General features: G+C 41.4%; 2 protein-coding genes across 2 annotated transcripts; both read left to right on the top strand.

Annotated features, from left to right (window-relative positions):
- Positions 1-1,037: 1,037 nt before the first annotated feature.
- On the top strand, positions 1,038-7,830 carry LOC143852519 (cytochrome P450 98A2-like). Its single transcript, XM_077361921.1, has 3 exons — positions 1,038-1,622; positions 5,601-5,995; positions 7,115-7,830. Exons 1-3 carry the CDS (start codon positions 1,139-1,141, stop codon positions 7,757-7,759), a joined length of 1,524 nt encoding a protein of 507 aa, XP_077218036.1. The 5' UTR covers positions 1,038-1,138; the 3' UTR covers positions 7,760-7,830.
- Positions 7,831-15,724: 7,894 nt separating this feature from the next.
- On the top strand, positions 15,725-19,607 carry LOC143853198 (p-coumarate 3-hydroxylase-like). The gene is made up of 3 exons (XM_077362940.1): positions 15,725-16,340; positions 17,872-18,266; positions 18,826-19,607. Exons 1-3 carry the CDS (start codon positions 15,857-15,859, stop codon positions 19,468-19,470), a joined length of 1,524 nt encoding a protein of 507 aa, XP_077219055.1. The 5' UTR covers positions 15,725-15,856; the 3' UTR covers positions 19,471-19,607.
- Positions 19,608-23,574: the final 3,967 nt, after the last annotated feature.

The raw sequence follows: 23,574 nt of genomic DNA on the forward strand, positions 1-23,574 counted from the left end.
AGCCAATGGGAGAGCCTTTTCATCTCATTTTTGAAAGGGCTCCCTTCATTCTAGCATCCCTCGAATTGAATTTATGGCGGTGTTCCTCTTTAGAGAGAGGCCCATCTTAATATATGAGAAATTATATGGTGGGTATGCATGCACGTGGACCCAAAAAAAATCAATAAATCTAAACCATTCCTTTGTTGAGCCCTGTTGTAGATAGGGTATGCTCAAAATATCTTCTCCATAGGAAATTATATGGTAGGTGGCCGTGCATGAACGTGCAGCCAAAAAAATAGTGGGGCCACATTTTTTGGGTGATCTAAACCATTCCTTTTTTGGGCCCTGTTGTCGATAGAGTATGCTCAGAAAATCTTCACCATAGGATGATCCTAACCCTTCCATTTGTGGAGGTTTAAAATGGACGGCACAGAAAAAATCTCCACGGATCTGAGGGTTAGTATCATCCTAGGGAATATATTTTTTTGGGCACACCCTATCTACATTAGGGCCCAACAAATGAATGGTTTGGATAACCCAAACAATGTGGGTCCCACTGTTTTATTTGGCTTCATGTTCATTCACTACCGTCCAACATATAAATTCTCCCTAATTATTGATTAACGGTAAATATATTAATAAAATGGAAGCAAGAAAAAACAGGAGCAATGATAAATTCACTCCCCATTTACGATGAGTGTATGAACACTTTTTAACATCAATTCATGTTCAAGGGGAGTAAATTATCCAACAAGAGGTGCGAATTTATCATTACCCAAAAAGAACCCCAAAAATCTTAGCAAGAAATGATGACCCTCACCCCCCCGCCCGACACTTTCCGGATCCGTACAATCGACTATTCCCCTTGCAAACAAACTGTTGAATAAGCGATATAACCATTTCACCTTCCAGCACCAACACGTTTTTTTTCCTTTTTTCACCTACTCCCATCCATCACCTACTCGTCCCAGCCATATAACATTCCATGACCTACTCGCATCCATCACCTACTAGTCCCAGCCATATAACATTCCATCCCCTACTCGTATACATCATCTGCTCTCAGCCATATATATCATCCATCTACTCTCAGCCATATAACATCCATCACTCTCTCTCTATCTCTCTCTCTCTCTCTCTCTATCTATCTCTATCCATGGCTCTTTTTCTCATCCTTGCACCCATCATCTTCCTCTTCCTTGCTTTCAAGCTCTATCAACGGTTAAGATTAAGGCTGCCCCCCGGCCCATGGGCATGGCCAGTCATCGGAAACCTCTACGACATAAAGCCGGTGAGGTTCCGATGCTTCTACGAATGGTCGCTTATTTATGGGCCGATCATGTCGGTATGGTTCGGTTCAACCCTAAACGTAATTGTGTCGAGCTCAGAGTTGGCAAAGGCAGTGCTCAAGGAGAAAGACCAACAGCTAGCTGATAGACCGAGAAATCGAGCAACTGCGAAATTCAGTAAAGATGGGAAGGACCTTATATGGGCCGACTATGGGTCTCACTACGTAAAAGTTAGGAAAATGTGCACCTTAGAGCTCTTCACTCCTAAGAGACTCGAAGCTCTAAGGCCCATCAGAGAAGATGAAGTAACTTCCATGGTTGAATCCATCTTTAAGGATTGTACCAATCCAGGTATTTCTTGATACATACGTATATTTGGTGTATAAACTTATAATATATGAAAAGTGTTTCCGGTCGATCAACTAGATAAGTTATCTGGTCCGTTGACCAAAAATAGAGTGAGGCGCAAGTTGTTTCGGTGATCTAAACCATTCATTTGATGGGCCCTCACATTAGATAGTATGTACCCGAAAAATCGGCTTTATAGGATCATCCTAACCCTTAGATTTGTGGAGGTTAAAATGGATGGGTTTGAACCTCCCCAAATATGTGCATTTTAAACCTCCATAAATCTAAGGGTTAGGACGATCCTATAGATCTAATTTTTTGGGCACACCCGACTATGATCCAAACCATCAAATGAATGGTTTGGATCATCCAAACAACAAGGGCCCCACTCTATTTCTGGTCGATTGACCAAATAAGTTATATGATCGATCCACCAAAAACACTTTTTCACACACACATATGGATTTACTAAGCAATTTTGCAGAATGCCATTTCGTGGCTTACTTTTACAGGAGAAAACAACCATGCACTCACTTTTTAGCAGATTTTGTCTTATTCTTTTAATTCATGTGAGGTGGTTTTTTTTCTACTGCGAAAGTATTGTTAGAAAAATGATGTGCAAATATGTAATGTAGGATTCGAGAATATCTTATAACAAATTAACCCCTTAACTTGAGAAGACAGAAATCAACAGTAACTATTCTTCAAGAATCAATTGTAATGAAACAGAGAAATAGTCAGACCACTTATCTAGTTGAGGCACGAAGGATTTTCGCTGTCCTTAAGGCAAATCTCGCCCCCCACTATGACGAATCAATGGTGCAGATGGGTGTCTCGGCGTATGCCTCCAGGATACAACAACTCTTGCTCCAGGGGTGTGCACTCACGCAGGCTGGATGCTTAAGAACTCGCTTATATGTGCCAAAAGCCTTGATCAGAAAGGTTTGGGGAAAAAGATCAGAAACCCAGAGAAGAAAGAGAGCAGAAGAAGAATCCGTCAAAGGATTTCTTTCTGTTTTCTCTAAAACCGATTTTATAGAAAAGTAATCGACACGTTAGGGTGAAACATCGCACTCTTTTAGTGCGTGAGAGACTTTTCCCAAACGGTCACTAAACCATGATTAAGGAATCTCAAACGGTAAAAAGAGTTAAAACAAAATAAATAAACTCTTGACCCGTTGAAAGAAAAAGAGAAAAATAAATAATAGAAAAATAAAAAGCCTTGGGCCCATGCGCGCGGCTGGCCACTCCGGGTTGGGCGGCGCGCGTGTGTGGTATGGACTAGCCCACCGGGCCACCCGACGGCTCAAGCCTGAGGGTCTCCCTTTTCCTCTTCTCATTCACAAAACATAGAAAAGTGGATATATATATATATATATATATATATATATATATATATATATATATATATATATATATATACTCTCTCTTTCATAAACTTCCCATCTTGGACTAAAGGCATTATACCCTAGAAGAAACCCCCTCTCTCTCTCATCTAACCTTTCTCTCTCTTTTTCTTCTCTCCCCTAGGGCAGCCGTACACACCCTAACAACCTCTTGCCACTCCAAGACTATTGCCGCAACCCACTAAAGAAGTTACATTCTGTGTCTTTTTGCCCCTAAAGGCATCTTTATTTCTATTTTTCCTCCACCGTACATGGTAGGGAAATAAGGCAACTTTCCCAACAACTACATGCTGGGTGGCATGTTAAGTTACTGATCGGGCTACAAAGACAATGTGTGCAAGTCCCACGCTAAAGCATAGTCACGAAAAAGGTTTTTATAGGAATTTGTCGGCAACATGTTTTGTCAATTTGGAGCTTGGATTGATTTAGGGAAATGATATAAGCACAACCGTATTTTAATAATTGCACAAACTTGGCTCATCTTTTTATTTATTAATTGGCTTGTGAGATCTTTTTGGGAACTGTAATAACGTTTGACAGCTCCTTAAATAATAAAAGACAAGACGGGTTAGTGTAATTATCAAAGTTTAACTGTGCTGATATCATTTCCCTTGATTTATTGGCTATTTACTGGTGATTTATCTGTAATATAACCATAGTTAATACAGAAAAATTATAAATGTATTTATATAAAATATTAATACATTTATTACAAGGGGAATGCTAAACTTAAGGACTCCCTTGCAAAAATCAACCACAAGGACAACCCAGATCCACGTCTTCAAGGGGTATTTGTAATACTGTAATAGCATTGAACAAAGTAAAAGTAAAGGAACAATAAATGCACCTTGATGAGGTGGATCCAATGGGTACCAAAACAAAGTTGATGTTAAAAACAAAAGATTTGCTAGCAGAAGGCTTTGTGAATGGGATGTTGCATGAGAGAGCAGCCACCACGTCATGAATGAAGACAAAATCTGCTGAAAAGTGAGCCTGTGTGGCTGCTCTCATATGCAACAGCCCATCCACAAAATGGCTTTTGCGATGGTCACTAGCAAATCCCTAAAAACAATAATTAATATAAAGAATTAAATGAATAAGACTTTTTTTTTTATAGCGACGCTCCTCATTTTCTTTTAAACTTCTATAATTGGCTATTTAGATCAAGATGAGAACTCTAGCAATAAAGAGAAGTATAAATAAAGAGACAATATTAAAACAAGGGTTCTGGTCGAGAACCATAGTGCCAAAACTTGATGAGTCATCCCGAAACTCTGCCGAGTTGATTCGACTCGACCTCTAATATTCTATTTTATAAAAAAGGTGCACGGTATATGAGCTCAAATTCAGAAATTCTATCTAGGTAGAGTTTTTATATAGGGCATCTCCCATGTTGTTTAACTCATCCAAGCCATTCATTCCATAGAAGCTGACATAGATAGGTTGTCCCTAAGAAACCATCTCCATAGGATCCTCCTAACCGTTCGATCTGTAGAGGCACAAAATGGAGCATTTTGTAAACGTCCATTTTAAACCTCCACAAATCAATGCTTGCCATGATCATATGAAGATGGTTTCTTAGGTACACCCTATCTATGTTAGGTCCTATATAATCAATATCTAACACAACCCAAACAACATAGGCAGTCACCCTATTTAAAAACTCTACCTCAGAAATTCTATCTGAGCTTGAGCTCAGAAACCATTTACTATTATAAAAATATTTTGTAGATATTCCAAATATGTGCATGTTATTAGACCTGTTCACTCTAAATTAATCGAGTCAGTGTGCTGACTCAATCATGTTAACTGAGATAGACTAACTTTCGAGTCAAGTCGAATTTTTAAACCATAATTGGGGCTCTAATAATTAATATTGGAGTTAGCCGCAAGCCAGCAATTTATATAATGTATTAGAAAATAATAATTATCAGATGGGTGTTGTCCATCACACTGCCCTTTATCCCTTAGCTATATATCACTTCCTTTGTCTTACTCTCTGTCCTTGTCTTACCCATGTTTATGGTGAACTAAGTTTTATACTTGTTTGCCAAGAAGAAAACCCAGCGACCTCCTATTATCACTGCTAGGTGGGAGTCTCCCTACTAACATCTGCCATTGGTTCCGCTACCCCTGACACACCAATCCATTGATGCTAGAACCAACACAACGGATTCCATTGAACAGACTAAAGAATGTTCACTATGTACCCACATGAAGTATGTACTTGCATATAATATGTATTTTGAACAGCTTTAATGTCTACCTATACGTACTTTGAATAACGTTTCCTAAGAAGGTACTCTCTTGCACCTTATATCATTGGATTTTTTATGAAGTTCTAGAAATAAGAGAGCATAAATTATCAGCTGAGGAACAATGGTGGTTCCTAATCTGAGCAGTACGATGTAAGAGATTAACAATGGTGGTTCCTAATCTGAGCAATATGATGTAAGAGATTATAAATTTGTGGAGCATTAATTATTAGAGCCCCAACTGTATGGTAATGACCACTTTATTTCATTAAATTATCGTTTAGCTTGTAAATACATCACGCATCATTTCAATGTGACAGACAAGTTGGGGAAGAGTATGGTTCTCAAGAACTACATAGCAGGAGTCGCATTCAACAACATAACAAGGCTAGCATTCGGGAAGCGCTTTGTGAACTCGGAAGGTGTGTTGGATGAGCAAGGGGTGGAATTCAAAGCGATAGGTGCCAATGGGGTGAAGATCAGTGCGTCGCTAACCATGGCCGAACACATCCCATGGCTCCGGTGGATGTTCCCACTCGAAGAGGAGGCCTTTGCGAAGCATGGAGCTCGAAGGGATAGACTCACAAAGACGATCATGGACGAGCACACACTTGCGCGCCAGAGGAGCAACGCTAAGCAACACTTTGTAGATGCGCTACTCACCCTAAAGGACCAATATGATCTTAGTGAAGACACTATTATCAGCCTTCTATGGGTGCGTAATCCTTCTCTTTTTGTTTCTGTATTTATTTCGTAATTGAATGGAGTATCTGATATACACACACTCTTAAAAGTAGGCATGACACTTATGTCAACTTACCCTATAGGCTGCGTTTGGATTACCGGAATCAGGAATCAGAATCGGCATATTATTCTGATTCTTATAGAAACAGAATGGAAAAAAACTAGAAAAAAATTAATTCAAAAAATTCAAATAAGAATTTCATATCATTCTTGATAGAATCATAATACCATCCTCTTGGAAAGGGACCCTTTAAATATGCCCGATGTCAGTCCCACCCCTATTCGATCTGCTCATTTTTTAAACTAAACGCCAAAAGCAGGCAGAATTGGAATGGGATGTTGATTCCAGTCAATCCATATGCACCCTATAGGGTAGAGATAGCCTAAAAAATCCCTAAAAATTAGGGAAGAGAAAATACCAATTTAAAATTATTTATTTATTTTCTTAGTTCTTAGGGTCTTTTCATCCTCTCCATACTCCCACCTCTCAAGTCTCTCCTCCATCTCCTTCCCATGGATTATTTTTTTTTTATGGTGGCCAAACATGGAAAAAATGTTGCTATAAAATCCCAAATATTTTAGACCCCCAGCTTGACTTGATTGGAAAATACATTCACCCTAAACAATTTCCCCTGGCCACCACCATTCTACATCCATTGAGACTACTTGGTTGCTTCTTAATTTTCCGTCTGCCCACTTCGACTTTGCATTTTGAGATAAAACCATACTCACCTCAATTGCACACTTCGACTTTGCTAACAGAGATAAAACCATACTCACCTGAATTCAAGAATGGCAATGCATTTTGCTGGTTGTGGAAGGGATTAAAAAACAGTTATCAAACCCTTGTAAAAATAAGAAAAAAACATCACTAGTAAACACAAATTTCTAACAACCAGCACTACCAAACTGTTAAGGTTCTAATTAAGTGGGTGCTTGCCTATGTATGAGACTAGGTGGGACCCAGCCTGGTATGTGACAAGTTCAAATTCCTAGTGGTCTTCCCAAATTTTAATATAAATCTTTGAAAATTCCCTATATTTGATTTGAGTGATTTTCTTATCAATTTAACATTGCCAAATAAATGCAGGATATGATCACAGCAGGCATGGACACAACTGCAATATCTGTTGAATGGGCTATGGCCGAGCTAGTAAGAAACCCTAGGGTCCAACAGAAGGCCCAAGAGGAGTTGGACAAGGTCATCGGGCCCAATCGGATCATGTCCGAATCCGACTTCCCAAGCCTCCCCTACCTAAATTGCATCACCAAAGAGGCCATGCGGTTACACCCTCCTACCCCCCTCATGCTCCCTCACAAGGCCACAGCTGACCTTAAAATCGGCGGCTATGACATTCCTAAAGGCACTAACGTGCATGTAAATGTCTGGGCCCTTGCCCGTGATCCGGCCCATTGGAAAGATCCATTGGAATTTCGGCCTGAACGGTTTCTCGAGGAGGATGTGGACATCAAGGGCCATGATTTCCGGCTACTTCCATTCGGTGCGGGGCGCCGAGTGTGCCCTGGGGCCCAGCTTGCTATCAACTTGGTCCAATCCATGTTGGGACATCTTTTGCACCAGTTCTGTTGGGCTCCACCAGAGGGGGTTGGGCCCAAGGAGATCGACATGTCGGAAAATCCCGGGTTGGTCACATATATGCGGGCCCCGCTGCAAGCAGTTCCAACACCTAGGTTGCCTGCTCAGTTGTACAAGCGTGTGGCAGTGGATATGTAATTTTTAATGATCTGAACCGTTCATTTGCTAGGTTCTAGTTTAATTGGCATGATGGAGGTTTGTTGTGGTTGTGTTTGGTGTTTTTCTTGTTGGTCACACGCTCCGTATCAAAGAGTTTGGGAGTTGAGAGATTGAGAGAGTGTGAATTTGTTATACCCCACTCTGTGCGAGCGGGAGAAGTTGACGGTTTTTGTGAGGGGCCTAAATATGTGTTAAAGATTTTTTAAAATCAAGTGTTTTTGGTCAAAACAATTTTTGGAAAATATTTTCTTTAAGAGTGTTTTGGAAAAAGAAAAACTTTTCTTTGGAAATAGTTGCTTTTTGCAAGAGAAAGAGAATAGTGTAATGTAGTTGAAAAGATAGTCCCAAATCGGATGAGAGAAAAGAAAGAGAAGGGCTTATAAAGCACTACACTTTTCTATTACTTGTTTGATTGCACATTGGGTTGAACCCATGGTTGGACCCGCGGGACGGTGCAACGCACCGTTCGCGCACGCGCACGCGCGGCGTGGGCAATGGGCTATAGGGTGCATAGTGGCGCTTTATTGGCGCTTTTTTAGGCGCACTTTGCACTATGGAAACAAACATGCATTTCAACATCCACTATGGAAGTAGAGTTTATAGCTCTGACAGCATGTTGTAAAGAGGCGTCAGGCCACACTCTCAAGGGCATATAATCATGTTTATAATGGTAAGTCCAGGCATATAGGACTTAGACACAGTACTGTGAGAGAGTTACTTACTAATGGAGTAGTAACTATTGATTTTGTGAGATCAAGCCAAAATTTGGCTGATCCATTTACTAAAGCTCTTGCGAGAGATATGGTGTGTAAAACATCATTAGGGATGGGGTTAAAGCTATTACCAAATAGTCACCAATGATGGAACCTCGACTCAACACTTGAATAAATATCAACTCTTTAGTTCAATGAGTCAAAGTACATCATATGGAGTGATTGCAAGCACTATAATATATATTATATTTCCATCCCAAGGTAAAGTGCTTGGTACCTGTAATGTATAAAAGGGAAAGGCTGAGCATTTGAGCTCTTAATAGACTTATAACAAAGTGTTGGAGTGTTATAGTTACAGGGGCACTCTTGATAAGTCTACCTATGTGAGTGTGGGAGTGATGCCGCTTCCTATGAGACCTGGCTAGTTTCTAGAGCACTCATGAAACCAAGATATAGACACAAGGCCAATTCATGTGTCGGTTTTTTAGAAATTGCCTAAAGAGATAAATTCTTATGTGTGAGATGTGTCCGGTTAACCAAATAGAATCGCTAGTTCAAAGACATGTCTACTGTGCAATTCTGGTTAACTTTGATGTGTTTTCACTAAGTAAAGGTTCAAATCGAAAGATACCTTTATTTATGCATAAAAATTCCAAGCCTGATGAGAAAATCTTTTTTGATTTTGAAAATGGTGGGGGATTGTTAAAGATTTTTCAAAATCAAGTGTTTTTGGTCAAAGCAATTTTTGGAAAATATTTTCTTTAAGTGTGTTTTGGAAAAAGAAAAACTTTTCTTTGGAAATAGTTGCTTTTTGCAAGAGAAAGAGAATAGTGTAATGTAGTTGAAAAGATTGTCCCAAATCGGATGAGAGAAAAGAAAGAGAAGGGCTTATAAAGCACTACACTTTTCTATTACTTGTTTGATTGCACATTGGGTTGAATCCATGGTTGGACCCGCGGGACGGTGCAACGCACCGTTCGCGCACGAGCACGCGCGGTGTGGGCAATGGGCTATAGGGCGCATAGTGGCGCTTTATTGGCGCTTTTTTAGGCGCTTTTTTAGGAGCGATTGGAGCCTTTAATTTTTCCAGATCTGATCTGGACCGTTGGATCTAGACGATTGTGGATCGGTCTAGTGGGTGGGCCGAATAGTTCAAAGGCCCATCAAGCCCAAGCCCAGTGTCGAATAGTTCGATTGGGTTGGGCTTTGATTCGAGCACAACGGTCGGCCCAGCGGGCCCAGTGCTCCAACGGTCAGTGGGTGCGATCCATTGGGTTGTGTCCCTTCCCAACGGTCAGGATCTAAGGGGTGCGATCTGTACCATAGATGGATCATCTAACGGTTAGATGGGAGGATGGGAATTTAAATATCCCAACAGACTCTCTAGGATTGATCTGGTTCGTTGAATCGCGTATGGGCGCGATCTAACGGCCAGAATTCAAACCGATCTGGAAAGACTCTATACAGGGGTGCTTTTCACAATGAAAAGACACCAGAGGCTCTATAAAAGTTGCAGAACCCAACCATTTCAAAGTACAATCGAATTTACCCATTTCTGGATAAATTCTTAAGACTTCTAGTGCATTATACTCTCTTTCTTGCTCCCATCAAAATTCGTTTTACTAAACTATTTTCTTATTGTTTATCTAATTACTGTTATACTGCAGTAACAGAAATTAGACTGATTCTCTCAGGCTTGTAAGATTCTAAGGGCATTTCGGATTTGACTCCGCTTGTGCATAGCGTCGTCAAATTAGTAGGACATTCCTACTGGCTTCATTGTATCTTGGAGGCAGTTCGCGGATCCCCTTTGCACACTTCTAGTGGGGGCAAAATCTGTCTTAAGGAAAGCGATTTCGCGCCTTGAAGCAAACTGGTTACTGCTTTTTCTTTCCAACAGATACAGAATTATTTCTCTAACAATATGTACACTCATGTGGGACGGTTGGGATTGAAGTATACTTAAAGTAGGAAAGAGAAGAGAAGGAGTGAATGAACTCCTCTCCCTCTATCTCATATATGTTTTGACTCTATCAAAACCAGGAAGACAGATAATACTAATAGAGAAAAATCATGAAGCATAATAGAAATAGGAGAAAACATGTGAATAAAATCACCCCCCCCCCCTCTCTCTCTCTCTTTCTCTCTCTCATCTTCTGAGATCAGGCAAGGGTTTTCAGGTATATAAACATATTGATTTATGGGGAGTCCACAGCCTACTTCGTGGAGAGTCAACAGACTACTTCGTGGAGTGACCGGGACCAGCCCTACCCTATGAAGAGTCAACAGCCTACCTCATGGGGAGTCCACAGCCTGCCTCATGGGGAGTCCATAGCCTACTTCGTGGAATGTCCACACCATTGTTCGCCTTGGGATATGGGAGCATGGATCTATTGGTTATCATCCGTTAAATGACATTATCCCATTGACGAGAGACGAAGACAATTGACGATCAGGGATCAAAGCTCTGCACAATCTTTCCGTTGTGTTTGTGATCATTGGTGAAAGGTACCCTTATGTTTAGTGTATAATTTTAATTCATCATCTGATCCAATGGTTTAGATTCTCAACTTATTCAAACACCAAAGTTGAATCCGAGGAATTCTCTAATTGCGAATTGAGCATATTAGGATTTTGAGATAGATGAATCTTATCCGAATCAGGAATTATTCTCAGTTTCTCACCGATCGATGAAAAAGAGAAAAGAAGATGTGAGGTCATGATCCAATTTTTCAGATTTTAAATTGAGAACAAAGTTTTTTTTTCTAAAATATATAGTTGGTGGTTCGATGAGGCAAACCATTCATTTGTTGGGCCCCAAAACTCATCTCCAATGGATGATCGTAACCCCATATGTAGAGGGACGGAGAAGTTGGCCAAGGCAGTCGGGCTGGATTTGCGACTTTGAATTGTTGTTGGAGTCGATGATGTCCCGGCGGACGGCTAATCTAGCCATAACATAATTGTGTGTTGTGGTCAGCGCAGGGTCTAGGTCGGACCCTTTGATCCATGATAAATTTATGATGATTTCACTAAGGGAAATGATAAATGCGCCCCTTTTCATCACTTGGGACACCCAGCTGCATTGTACGTGGCAATCAGGTCACTTCATTCCTTCAAATGCGAAGTACATCAGCCCCTTTGCAGTCATAGATACACTGTAGCTGGGTGTCCCAAGTGATGGAAAGGGGCGCATTTATCATTCCCCTTTCACTAATATTGAATGCAATTACAGTCGGTCCAGATGAGTGTTTATATAAAACACTCAAAAGAGATAAACATAGTAATATCTGATAAATATGGAAAGAGATATTAATAGATTAATAGAATATCCTAATTTAAATTGATTGCAATTCTAAGCCGGCTGCCTAATATATCTAGGTTATCTCATCTAACGAACTTGCTTAATCTATCAACCAAGATGATCCAATGGTGAGATCTACACCCAATACAACGGTTGGATCTCACATATTCTAACACTTTAGAAGAGGAAAACAAGGGACAAACCTGTTGAGCCAAAGATTATTTTTTTGGACAAAAATGACTTAAATACCCCTAAGGGGAGGGTGCACAACACCCATCTCGGTTAAGCTAGGGAAATTATATTGCGACCCCCAAAATAGTAAAATTTATAACAAAGCCCACAAAATGCCTTTATTCAGTAGTTACCCTCGTATTTGCCTTCGCAAAATCACCGTGTCGTCATTTTTTGTCGAAAATGACCATGCCAATATATTTCAAATGACTATAATACCCTTCCAAGGCCTTTTTCCAATCCATAGATCCAGACAGTTTTGTTAAGGCTACTGATAATTGCACTACCATGTTTTCATAATTAGACAAACTCCCCTTGTTTTTTCTTTTTTATGGGCTATTGAGTGATCTTTTCGGAATTGTAATAGCTTTTTTAAATATAAAAGCCATGGTCTCATTATCAAAACATTGTAATGGGAATATCAGTAGACATTTTTTTAATTACTTAAGCATTTGATGTCATTCTTAAGTAAGGGCCCGTTTGGATACCTCATATATTGTATTTGAATTTGGAATTGAGTTTTGAATACAAAATAAATAGATCCGGCAGCACATGGTGAGGGAGAGAGAGAGAGAGGGAAGGGGGTTCTTCCTTTTTGCATTGTAAAATAAATATCTCTGTGGCTTTCCAATTTCTTATTTGTACAGCAGATTTGGAAATATGATTTTTTTTACCGTCAGTTGTTGAATTGGGAATCCAAGAATTTGATCCGGATACAAATTAAATTACAATGCAAAAAGGGCTGCAAATGTGAGAAATCAAAATCAAAACCTTCTCCGCATCCAAATGGGCCTTAAAGGGTATTTTCAGAATTACATAAAAAGGGTTTTGCTAGGAGCATTAAAAGCTCTCTTTTTTACTCGTCTTTATATGGCATTCCCTCTTTTCCCACGTTTCATTAAATGCCCGCTACTTTTGTCAACATCAAGAAAAGATTAAAGCTTTAGAGGGGTGTCTATATCAAAAACAACTTTATATTATTAGCATAGTTAAATAGTAATAATAGTTGTTTTGATATCGACACTCCTCAAAAGCCTCTCTTTTCTTACACCTACCTATTAAAGAGAGTAGTGCCCATATCAAAACAAAAGTGGGTCTCCCATATATATAGCTGGATCATATTCTACGGGAGTTTTCTACCGAAGTGAAAGGTGAGTCCAGGGACGGAGCCAGGGGGGTCGAGGGAGGGGAGCACTTGACCCCCCCCCCTCCTCAATTTTTGTCGAAATTTTTTCTGCATTTAGGGTTTGGATAGGTCCAATTTAGGAAGCTGAATTTTTGTTCCCTTTTTCCTAAATGAAAAGTTAGTGGCTTAGTGGGAGGGCTTTTTTCTGCATTTAGGATTTTCAAAATGTACGATGCGGCCCACTCCATAGGATGATCCAAACCGTCCATTTATTGGGCCACAACGTAAATAGGTTGCGCCCCAAAAATCATTTCCGTAGGATGATCATATCCCTCCGATCCATAGCAAACTTCAATAGATTGAAGGTTCAGGATCATCTTATGGATCGGGGGGTTATGATCAGCCTATGGACATGATTTTTGGGGCACAACCTATTTAGATTGTGGCCCAACAAATGGATGGTTTGGAACATCCTATGGAGTGGACCAAACCGTACATTTTGAAAAATACGGTGTATGGCCACCCATCACATGATTTCTCTTCTACCTCTTTCCATGAACTTCCACCCTTTTGTTTGTCTTTTCCTATACTAACTCTATTATAGGTAGGGGTAAGAAAAGAGAGCTTTTGAGGAGTGTCGATGTCAAAGCAACTATTCTTATTATTTAACTATGCTAATAATAGAAAGCTGTTTTTGATATAGACACCCCTCTAAAGCTTCAATCTTTTCTTGATGTTGACAAAAGTAGCGGGCATTTAATGAAACGTGGGAAAAGAGGGAATGCCATATAAAGACGAGTAAAAAAGAGAGCTTTTAATGCTCCTTAACGAGGCAAAACCCTTTAAATATAAAGGGATTAAGCCAAGCTGGTTTAATCCTATGTACATTTATTGTAGATTTACATTTTCAATGCACCTCAACGCACTAGTTAACAAAACCCTTAAATAAAACCCATTTTTCGAAACATGTTGACGTTGACTAGATTTTAGTCCCATTATAATTATACCAAGCACGGCTCACATGTTCATTTAATTTATTATTGTTCAGATTTTCAAACTTGCTTTAAAACTGATATGGTGGAGAGTGGCTTTCAAAGATACAATTATTCAAAGAAATTATCTCCTTGAATTCCGTCTCTTCGTAGAAACAGAGAAACGAAATTTTATTACTTAAGAAAAAGCAACCAATCGGCCCAATGAAAAGGTGACTGATTTTGTGCAGGATTACAAGAGAGTGGAATAATCAAAGAACGATTTCAGAATGACTAAAGTGCAGTTTTTTTTTTATTAATTAACTTAACTTTAATTTAAGGGTTATAATTTTGTCCAGATTTAGATTGGGTCATGTAAGGTCAACCAGTGATTGAACCGGATAATGATCCAGTTCGACCCAAACCGGCCCTTACTGTTGTTCAACCGGGTTTGAAAGGTAATGTTATCATAAATTAAATTTTAGAAGTCTGATATATTTGTTGGAATGAAACCAACGAGGTTGTGGTCAAGATTAATTTCCAACAATATTTGCTTACTGATATCACCCTGTGAAAGTGTGAAACAACCAATTAGTCCAAAAGCTTAAGCTGTTAGTGTAATTGGAAGTTTTCACATGGTATCAAAGTTATTCTCTCTTTCGAAGATTTAGAGGATAATGTTAATGGGGACTTGCTAGGGTCCATCTCAAAAGGCATTTCGTGGCTGGTCTGTTGCATGTCAGACCAGCCACCTCGTGAATTGAGACAACAACTTTTGTCTCCATGCACGAGGTGGGTGGTCTGACATGCGACAGACCAGCCGCAAAATGCCTTTTGCGATGGACGCTAGCAATTCCCATGTTAATAAGTATGGTTAATTTACAGAGATATTATTATAAATTGGAGGTTTCTCCAAGTAAAAGTCTAATAGGTTTTCTTTTTTATGTGTAAAAAAAGGTAAGAAAATTTAGAAATAATTTTCCTTTCCAAACTTTTCCAAAAATTTCTTGCAATCCATACAGGGCCTTAGTGTAAATATTGAGTTTAAAAAGTATCTGATGAACTAATGTTTTGAACCAAGAACTTCGGATAATAAACCACGCACATGACAAATTTAGACATATATAGTCTTAATCTCATTGTGCATAGCATAGAAGTGTGTGATATATCATTAGCCTTTGTCACATATAGTAAGAGCAACATTTATGGCTCCTCTTCCCCGTTGAGCAACATCTATGACTCTCTCCCTCTCTCTCTCTCTCTCATCTTTCCTCTGGACATGAATAAATACGTAATGTAAATATTGAGTTTAAAAAGTGGGATTTGCTAGCGTCCATCGCAGAAGGCATTTCTGCATAGCCTGTTGCATGTGAGAGGATCCATCTCATGAATGAAGACAATATCTGCTGAAAACTGAGCCTGTGTGGCTGCGCTCACATGCAACAGGCCATCAGCGAAATGCCTTCTGCAATTGATTCTAGCAAATCCCTTAAAAAGTATTCGATGAACTAATATTTTAGTACATGTGCCTTCTGGACATTAATTTATACTTGTATAAACGTTGACCTTTAAAAGAAGTTCGGATAACAAACTAAGTTATTATATCAATTAGCTATAGCATAGCAATGTGAGCAACATTTATGACTCTCTCTCTCTCTCTCTCTCTCTCTCTCTCGTATATATCAATTAGCTCCCCCTAACATACCATCCAACCTATCTTTCTGTGTATCCATGGCTCTTCTTCTCGTCCTTACACCCATCATCTTCCTCTTCCTTGCTTTAAAGCTCTATCAACGGTTAAGATTAAGGCTACCCCCAGGCCCAAGGGCATGGCCTCTTGTTGGAAACCTGTATGACATAAAGCCGGTATGGTGCCGATGCTTCTACGAGTGGTCGCTTATTTATGGGCCGATCATGTCGGTATGGTTTGGGTCAACCCTAAACGTAGTTGTGTCGAGCTCCGAGCTGGCAGAGGAAGTGCTGAAGGAGAAGGACCAACAGGTAGCTGATAGGCCGAGGAATCGAGCATCTGCCAAATTCAGTAGAGATGGGGCGGACCTTATATGGGCCGACTATGGGCCTCACTATGTTAAAGTTAGGAAAATGTGCACCCTAGAGCTCTTCTCTCCCAAGAGACTCGAAGCTCTAAGGCCCATCAGAGAAGATGAAGTCACTGCCATGATTGAATCCATCTTTAGGGATTGCACCAATCCAGGTATTTCTCGATGTATACATATCTATTTCATGTATAAGCTTATACATATATTTCGTGTGGGATTTGGTAGGGACCATAGCAAAGGCATTTCACGAACTGGCTGTTGCTTGCTAACTTCTAAAAATCGATGATTTAAAGGGATTGTGGCTGATTTTTAGGGAAGGCTTTGGTTGGTAATATAGGAATAAAGGAAAAAAAAGACCATAAAAGTAGCTGGAATGGCTGATTTTTGGGGATGAAGAGTCGTGTAGGAATAGGGATTTGGTAATAGCCACGTCCACGTCGCAGCAGCTGTCACCACTAAAAAAACCCTTCCCTTCCTGCTTATTATACTATTGTAGTAGGTAAATTGAATTTCAAAAAATGGGGTGTTAGGTGTAACGTGTAAGAGCATTATCGGACTGCAGGACCCAAATGATTTTTGTACAAGTGAGCTAATACAATTCATGGAATATTTGTGGGGTCAGTCATGAGAGAAAGATGTAAGATGTGGGTGTGAGGGGCCGGAGCATAAAAATCTCCTCCAAATCTTCTAGTAGAATAATTTATAGCCTTCCAATCTGTGGAGATTTCTATATCATATGCTATCCTATCCTTTTTATACCTCCACATAAAAGACAAAGTCGAGGGGCTCAAATCCCCGTAAAAGCAAAAAATTCACCTTGAAGGTCAAATCAATGGTGATGTCACTCCGGTTTTTATTTTCCACACGAAATCCTGTTTTCAAAGTGTTTTCCAAAGATTAAATAGGGCGATTTCCAACAGCCTAAGCTTTTGGAGTAATTGGTAGTTTCACACGGCATGAGAGCAAAGGTCTTAGGTTCAAAACTCCTTGATATTAAAAATCCACATGTAATGGCCAATCCAAAAAGATGAGCTACATGTGCCATGTGTAGGACAATCCTAAAAAAGAGGTGTCACATGTGAGGGGGAATGTTCAAGCATAAAAGATTAAATAGCATCATTTCCTACGGCTTAAGCTTTTGGAGTAATTGGTTGTTTCACAAGGATCACCCTATGTAAAATATTTTCGGGGACATGGCCTATCCACATCATGGCCAAACTTTGGAATGATTTACATTATCTATTAATTTGGGCTATTTTCATATATGGTGGGTGAGATGGTTGGCTTACACTAATAGGTGTATTTTATTTATTTATTTAGAGGAATGATAGAATGAAGGGTGAAGTGCCTAAAAATAGGGAAAAGAAAAAGTGAATTCAAAATAGTTTCTTTTTTTCTTATTTTTCTGTCACTTGGCATCATCTCCTCACTCATCATGCCCTCTCAAGTCTCTCTCAACACTCGGTAAGTTAATATTCTATGAAAATAATTCATGGCTGCAAAACATGGTCTTAGTCACATGGACTATGAGTTCATCGAGAAAGTGACGACTCAGTCGAGTTGACTCAAATCAGCTAACTTCCAAGCCAAGTCGAGTTTTAAAATTATGCTAATGGCTGCTCTATTTCATTAAATCATCGTTAAAGTTGTGAATTACACTGCGCATCTATCATTTTAATGTCACAGACAAGTTGGGGAAGAGCATGGTGGTTAAGAACTATCTAGCAGGAGTGGCATTCAACAACATAACTAGGCTTGCATTTGGGAAGCGATTCATGAATGCGGAAGGTGAGATGGACGAGCAAGGGATGGAATTCAAAGCAATTGTGGCTAATGGTTTCAAGCTCGGTGCCTCACTAACCATGGCTGAACACATCCCGTGGGTCCGATGGATGTTCCCATTGGAAGAAGAGGCCTTCGCAAAGCACGGAGCTCGAAGGGATAGACTTACAAAGGCTATCATGGATGAGCATACACTTGCACGTCAGAAAAGCAGTGCTAAACAACACTTTGTAGACGCACTGCTCACCCTACGGGAGGAGTATGACCTTAGCCAAGACACTATTATCGGTCTTTTATGGGTGCGTAACCTCTCTCTCTCTCTCTCTCTCTTTGCTTCTCCATTTACTTTTAAGAGAAAAAGTGAGCTGCTGTTGGATCAAATATCAAGGGCGGTGCTGCTAACATGAGCATGTCCTCCCCCTTATCATATAAAATCTCTATTGGAGAAATTATATGATGAGCGGGCCAAAAAACACTTATTAGTGGTATGATGGAAGTAACACCCTTGATATTTGATCCACAGGCAGCTTCTCAAAAAGTTTGCTGCTGTTGGATCAAATATCTAGGGCAGTACACCAGCGTGTCCACCCACTCATCATATAAAATTTATATTTGAGAAATTATACGATGAGCGGGCGGAGAAATACTTTAATCGATCAACTCAATGTTGTGAGGTAAAATTCCTTGACAATGCCCAAATCACATGATATAATGTGATATTACGGCTGGGCCCATTGTGGGGCTCAATTAGCATAAGAAAACCTTCCTAGAAGTGTTTTAAAATGTTAAAATAAATTTCTGAAATTACCCTATTTAGTTTGATTTTCCAATCAATTTAAGATTGCCAAAAAAATGCAGGACATGATGGCAGCAGGCACGGACACAACTGTAATATCTGTAGAATGGGCCATGGCCGAAATCATAAAAAACCCCAGGGTCCAACAGAAGGCCCAGGAGGAGTTGGATCGGGTGATCGGGCCTGATCGGATCATGTTTGAATCCGACTTTCCCAGTCTCCCATACCTAAGTTGCATCACCAAAGAGGCATTGAGATTACACCCTCCAACCCCCCTCATGCTTCCTCACAAGGCCACGACTGACGTTAAGATAGGAGGCTATGACCTTCCTAAGGGCACCAACGTTACCCTAAATGTGTGGGCCATGGGCCGTGATCCGGCCCACTGGAAAGATCCATTAGAATTTCGACCTGAACGGTTTCTCGAGGAGGATATAGACATCAAGGGCCGTGATTTCCGGCTACTTCCGTTTGGGTCGGGCCGACGGGTGTGTCCTGGGGCCCAGCTGGGGATAAATTTGGTGCAGTCTATGCTGGGTCATCTCTTGCACCATTTCTCTTGGGCCCCACAGGAAGGGGTCCGGCCCGAGGAGAAGGACATGTCGGAAAATCCCGGGATAGTCACATTCATGCGGGCCCCATTGCAAGCTGTTCCAACACCTAGGTTGCCTGCTCAGTTGTACAAACGTGTGGCTGTGGATATGTAATTTTGTTTCTCATCTCTTTTTATCTCTTTCTTTCATGTTTTTTTTTTTTTTCTAATTTTCTTGTTGGGATCTGAATTTGCAAGTTTAGAGCTTTGATCTTTCAATAAAGTGAAAAATGATGGGCATATTTTCATGGATACAGAGATGTGAAAATGATAGTGAGAAAGCACTACAAGAAACTACACTTTTGCCGCGGCCAGCCAAAGTAACATTAAACGCAGTCTAATAATCTCCCCGGATCTCTGGCATTCAATATTTTGCCGGCTAAAAAAGCGTTAGGAAAGGTTTTCCCAGCGGTCATGAATGCCGGCAGGATTAGCCTAAACCTCAATTAGGCCAGTTTAGGAGGGGTTCGTGGTGCAAGTTTATTTTTACTTTAGGCGGCGTACTTATGAACACCGGAAAAAATCTTTTTTAGTAAATAGAAAGACAGATTTCACAATACTAGATTATCCACTTCTCAAATAGTGAAAATAAGGTTTTCCCTAGCTCAATATTCACACCTGAAATATGACAAGAATAATGAATGATGGGGTATAAAAAGTCACCCCTAATTAGCTGTCGACATGTGGCCTACGAAAGGGCCCACCCAGAAGTTGACACCAGCCTCAGGGGTAGCCAGGTAATCCATCTAGGGCAGGTAAAATTTGGCCCACTCATAGGCTGCCACCTGTCTTGGGGCAGGTAATTCAACTACCTTAGGCTCTCACTATAAAAGGTCTTATAAGGCTCAAAGGTATGGATCGAATTCCTAAGGAAAAAAGACCATCTCTAACTTTGGTTTTCCTAATTTTGTGCCAATTACTGACTTGACTGTCAAAGGGCCTGTCCGGAGCCACGACTCCGGGTTGATCTTCTGACCTTGTGTTCTGTGCAGGGTAAAACTCTCAATCTGTTCAGCAGTTCGGACCCGCCAGATCAGCTCCTTCGTCACTGCCTCATCTGTTATCAATTTTGGGCCTAACTGATTGGCGCCATCCGTGGGACCCTAAACTAAAACCTGTTCAAATCCCCTATATAATATGGCAGGACGGAGGAGTGCTCGAGTACCCCCTACGCGGGTGACCAGACCGAAACACACCGTAGGACTCGAAGTGAGCGAATCGCCTCACAGGTGGTAGCTCTCCCTGCAACAGCGTAGCAAAGCCCGGTTCACTCGGAACACCTAAATCCCGCTCCTACTTCCGAACAGATCCAAACTCTCTTTCAACAGATGACAACTCTTGTTGATCAATACAAAAACCTGATCTAACAAGCGCCTCAGCAACACCCCCTGGAAGCCTCGCGACCTGTACAGGAAAGATCGAATGCCCCCAAGAGAGAGCCTATACCTCCCCGCCGAGATCATACCCACCACTCTTCAGGGGGAGTCCATCACTCCCGAACAAAACATGCGCAAACGGAGCCTCATCACTGTCGCCGGTCACGGTCTCGATCGGCGCAAAGGCGCCCAGCCAAGGAGGGCCACGCATCTCAGGAGAAATTCCGGCGTCGTCGGAGCTTAGAAAGCCACTCCGACTCGGCCGCGAGTCCAACTGTTGAGGAAAGAGACATGCCGACGAGTCGAGTGGAAAGAAGAACTGATTCAATGCTGCGAAGCTTCGAAGAGATAGACCACCAAATCGAAGAACTGGCAAAGGATCAGGGCCGGCCCATCTCACGGACGTTCTCAAGCAGACCACCTTTCACTGATAAAGTGCTGCACGCACAGGCACCCAAAGGATTCAAGATGCCGCATGTTTCACAATATGATGGAACCACCGTCCCGTGGACCATTTAGAGACATTCAGAACTATGATGCTCCTCCACGGCGCTTCGGACGGATTTCTTTGCAGAGCCTTTCCCACTACCTTGACAGGGGCCGTGAGAGACTGGTATTCGCAGCCAAAGTCGAATTCATCGATAACTTTGAGGATTTCGGAGATGACCTGGCCCGGCACTTCATGAGCAGTCGGCAGCCCAGAAAAACTATGGCGTCGTTGATGACATTGAAGCAAGGAGATAATGAGTCTCTGAAAGCATTCGTGGGGCGGTTCAATAGAGAAGCCCTTCAAGTGCCCCACCTTGATCCTTTCGCTGCTACGAACACCCTCCCTACAGACGCCCAATCCAGTGACTTCCGGTGATCAGTAGCCCGCCGAAATCCGCACTCCCTGGCAGACCTCATGGCCGGAGCGGAAGAATACATATCCATAGAAGAGACACCGGCTGCCCTGGACTCGAGCAGGAGGGGAACCTCCGAAGAAAAGAACCCTACGAAGCAACGTAGGGACGATAAGGCCTCAAGAAGATAACGGAGCTATCAGAGAAGGGAAGAGAGCTACACGCCCCTCAACACGTCCAGAACCCGCATCTTGGCTGCGATTAGAGAAGACGATTTCGTTAGGTGGTCGGGGAAGATGCTTTCCAAAGGAAACAAGAGGGATAAGTCCAAAAATCTAAGTCCCAGCACGGGTTGGACATGCCTAAAGCCTGAGGTCCACCTCGGGTTGGGCCTAAGACCGACTTGCTCGGTTAGAAAAAAAATGTCCCAAAACCTGAGTCCCAGCTCGGGTTGGACATGCCTAAAGCCTGAGGTCCACCTCGGGTTGGCCCTAAGACCGACCTGCTCTGTTAGAATAAACATAAGTCCAAAAACCTGAGTCCCGGCTTAGGTTGGACATGCCTAAAACCTGAGGTTCACCTCGGGTTGGGCCTAAGACCGACCTGCTCCGTTAGAATAAACATGTCAAAAAACCTGAGTCCCACCTCGGGTTGGACATGCCTAAAGCCAGAGGTCCACCTCGGGTTGGGCCTAAGACCGACCTGCTCGGTTAGAATAAACATGTCCAAAAACCTGAGTCCCAGCTCGGGTTGGACATGCCTAAAGCCTGAGGTCCACCTCGGGTTGGGCCTAAGACCGACATGCTCGGTTAGAATAAACATAAGTCCAAAAACCTGAGTCCCAGCTCGGGTTGGACATGCCTAAAGCCTGAGGTTCACCTCGGGTTGGGCCTAAGACCGACCTGCTCGGTTAGAATAAACATAAGTCCAAAAACCTGAGTCTCAACTAGGGTTGGACATGCCTAAAGCCTGAGGTCCACCTCGGGTTGGCCTAAGACCGACTGTGGACCCCGATCCGAGGATGATGCGGAAATGAGTCCCTACATCCTCTGGATCATCCACGTGAAAGAGAGCTCTACCAAAGAACTCTCGCAACGGTGCCACCCTCATAGCAAAGCACGAGTGGCGATATAAACTAGATACCTCCTGATCCAAGGATAAATCCCCAAACTTAGACGTACCTGAAATAACTCAGAGTCGCCGTCCATGGATAGGCCATGGAACCCCCCAAAATCAAATCCTCTGTGCAATGGATAACCAGAAATATATATGGGCTCGTGCCTGATTACGTATGGAGAAGGTCCAAAGAGCATCCCTAATTCGTCTGAGTGCAAGCACTTGGTCTCTTATGCCATTTATTATTAACCTTGAAGAGTTTTGAGCAAAAATCATGTGAAATGGGAACAATCCTTAGAAGTCGTCAACCTAAGCATGCATTTCCTGAGAATACAAAATAATAAGCACACAAAAAAAATAAATGAAAGAGGTGCTACCTAAACATTGTTAGATTATGAGTGACATACCTAACTGTTGTCTAAGTTCTGATGGACAAACACATGCATGCTATAGCTAAAGGTATAAAGTTTGAACATGAAAGTAAGAAAACATAACAAAACACACAAACTAACAAATCCTAAGACTCTAAACGATTGAGCCCGAGTCCTCGGATGGTCTGATATTCATCCAAAGAAGCCTACGTATCCCCGTCTCCGCAAGAATCAGAGCAACGTAGTTCTTCGCGCCTATTCTAAGCTATGATGCCTAAGACAGCTAGACCTCTATCCTTGACTCGATCTAAAAGACCGGATTAGTTGTTAAAGCTTCTTGAGCGATTATTTAAATTCCAGTGAATTGTAGATTTTAGGACACCCTATATGCCCTAACTAAATGCAGATTAGCCCTAAGCTAATGCAGGTGGTTCCTACAACCTATGTGTAACTAGGCTGTGTTTCCTAAGGAAAATAAATGGTGGACTAACGTATCCTACTCTAGTCATCACTC

The sequence above is a fragment of the Tasmannia lanceolata genome, unplaced genomic scaffold, assembly GCF_043159265.1.
Source record: "Tasmannia lanceolata isolate RefF3 unplaced genomic scaffold, GAP_Taslan_0.1 ptg000019l, whole genome shotgun sequence".
In the NCBI taxonomy this organism is placed as follows: Eukaryota; Viridiplantae; Streptophyta; class Magnoliopsida; order Canellales; family Winteraceae; genus Tasmannia; species Tasmannia lanceolata.

What these genes read in the sequence shown, in the direction of transcription:
- LOC143852519 (XM_077361921.1), top strand. Translation starts at nt 1,139, where the DNA reads ATGGCTCTTTTTCTCATCCTTGCACCCATCATCTTCCTCTTCCTTGCT. An exon ending in TAAGGATTGTACCAATCCAG is followed by an intron (nt 1,623 to 5,600) that starts GTATTTCTTGAT and finishes TCAATGTGACAG; the next exon opens with ACAAGTTGGGGAAGAGTATG. An exon ending in CTATTATCAGCCTTCTATGG is followed by an intron (nt 5,996 to 7,114) that starts GTGCGTAATCCT and finishes AAATAAATGCAG; the next exon opens with GATATGATCACAGCAGGCAT.
- LOC143853198 (XM_077362940.1), top strand. Translation starts at nt 15,857, where the DNA reads ATGGCTCTTCTTCTCGTCCTTACACCCATCATCTTCCTCTTCCTTGCT. An exon ending in TAGGGATTGCACCAATCCAG is followed by an intron (nt 16,341 to 17,871) that starts GTATTTCTCGAT and finishes TTAATGTCACAG; the next exon opens with ACAAGTTGGGGAAGAGCATG. An exon ending in CTATTATCGGTCTTTTATGG is followed by an intron (nt 18,267 to 18,825) that starts GTGCGTAACCTC and finishes AAAAAAATGCAG; the next exon opens with GACATGATGGCAGCAGGCAC.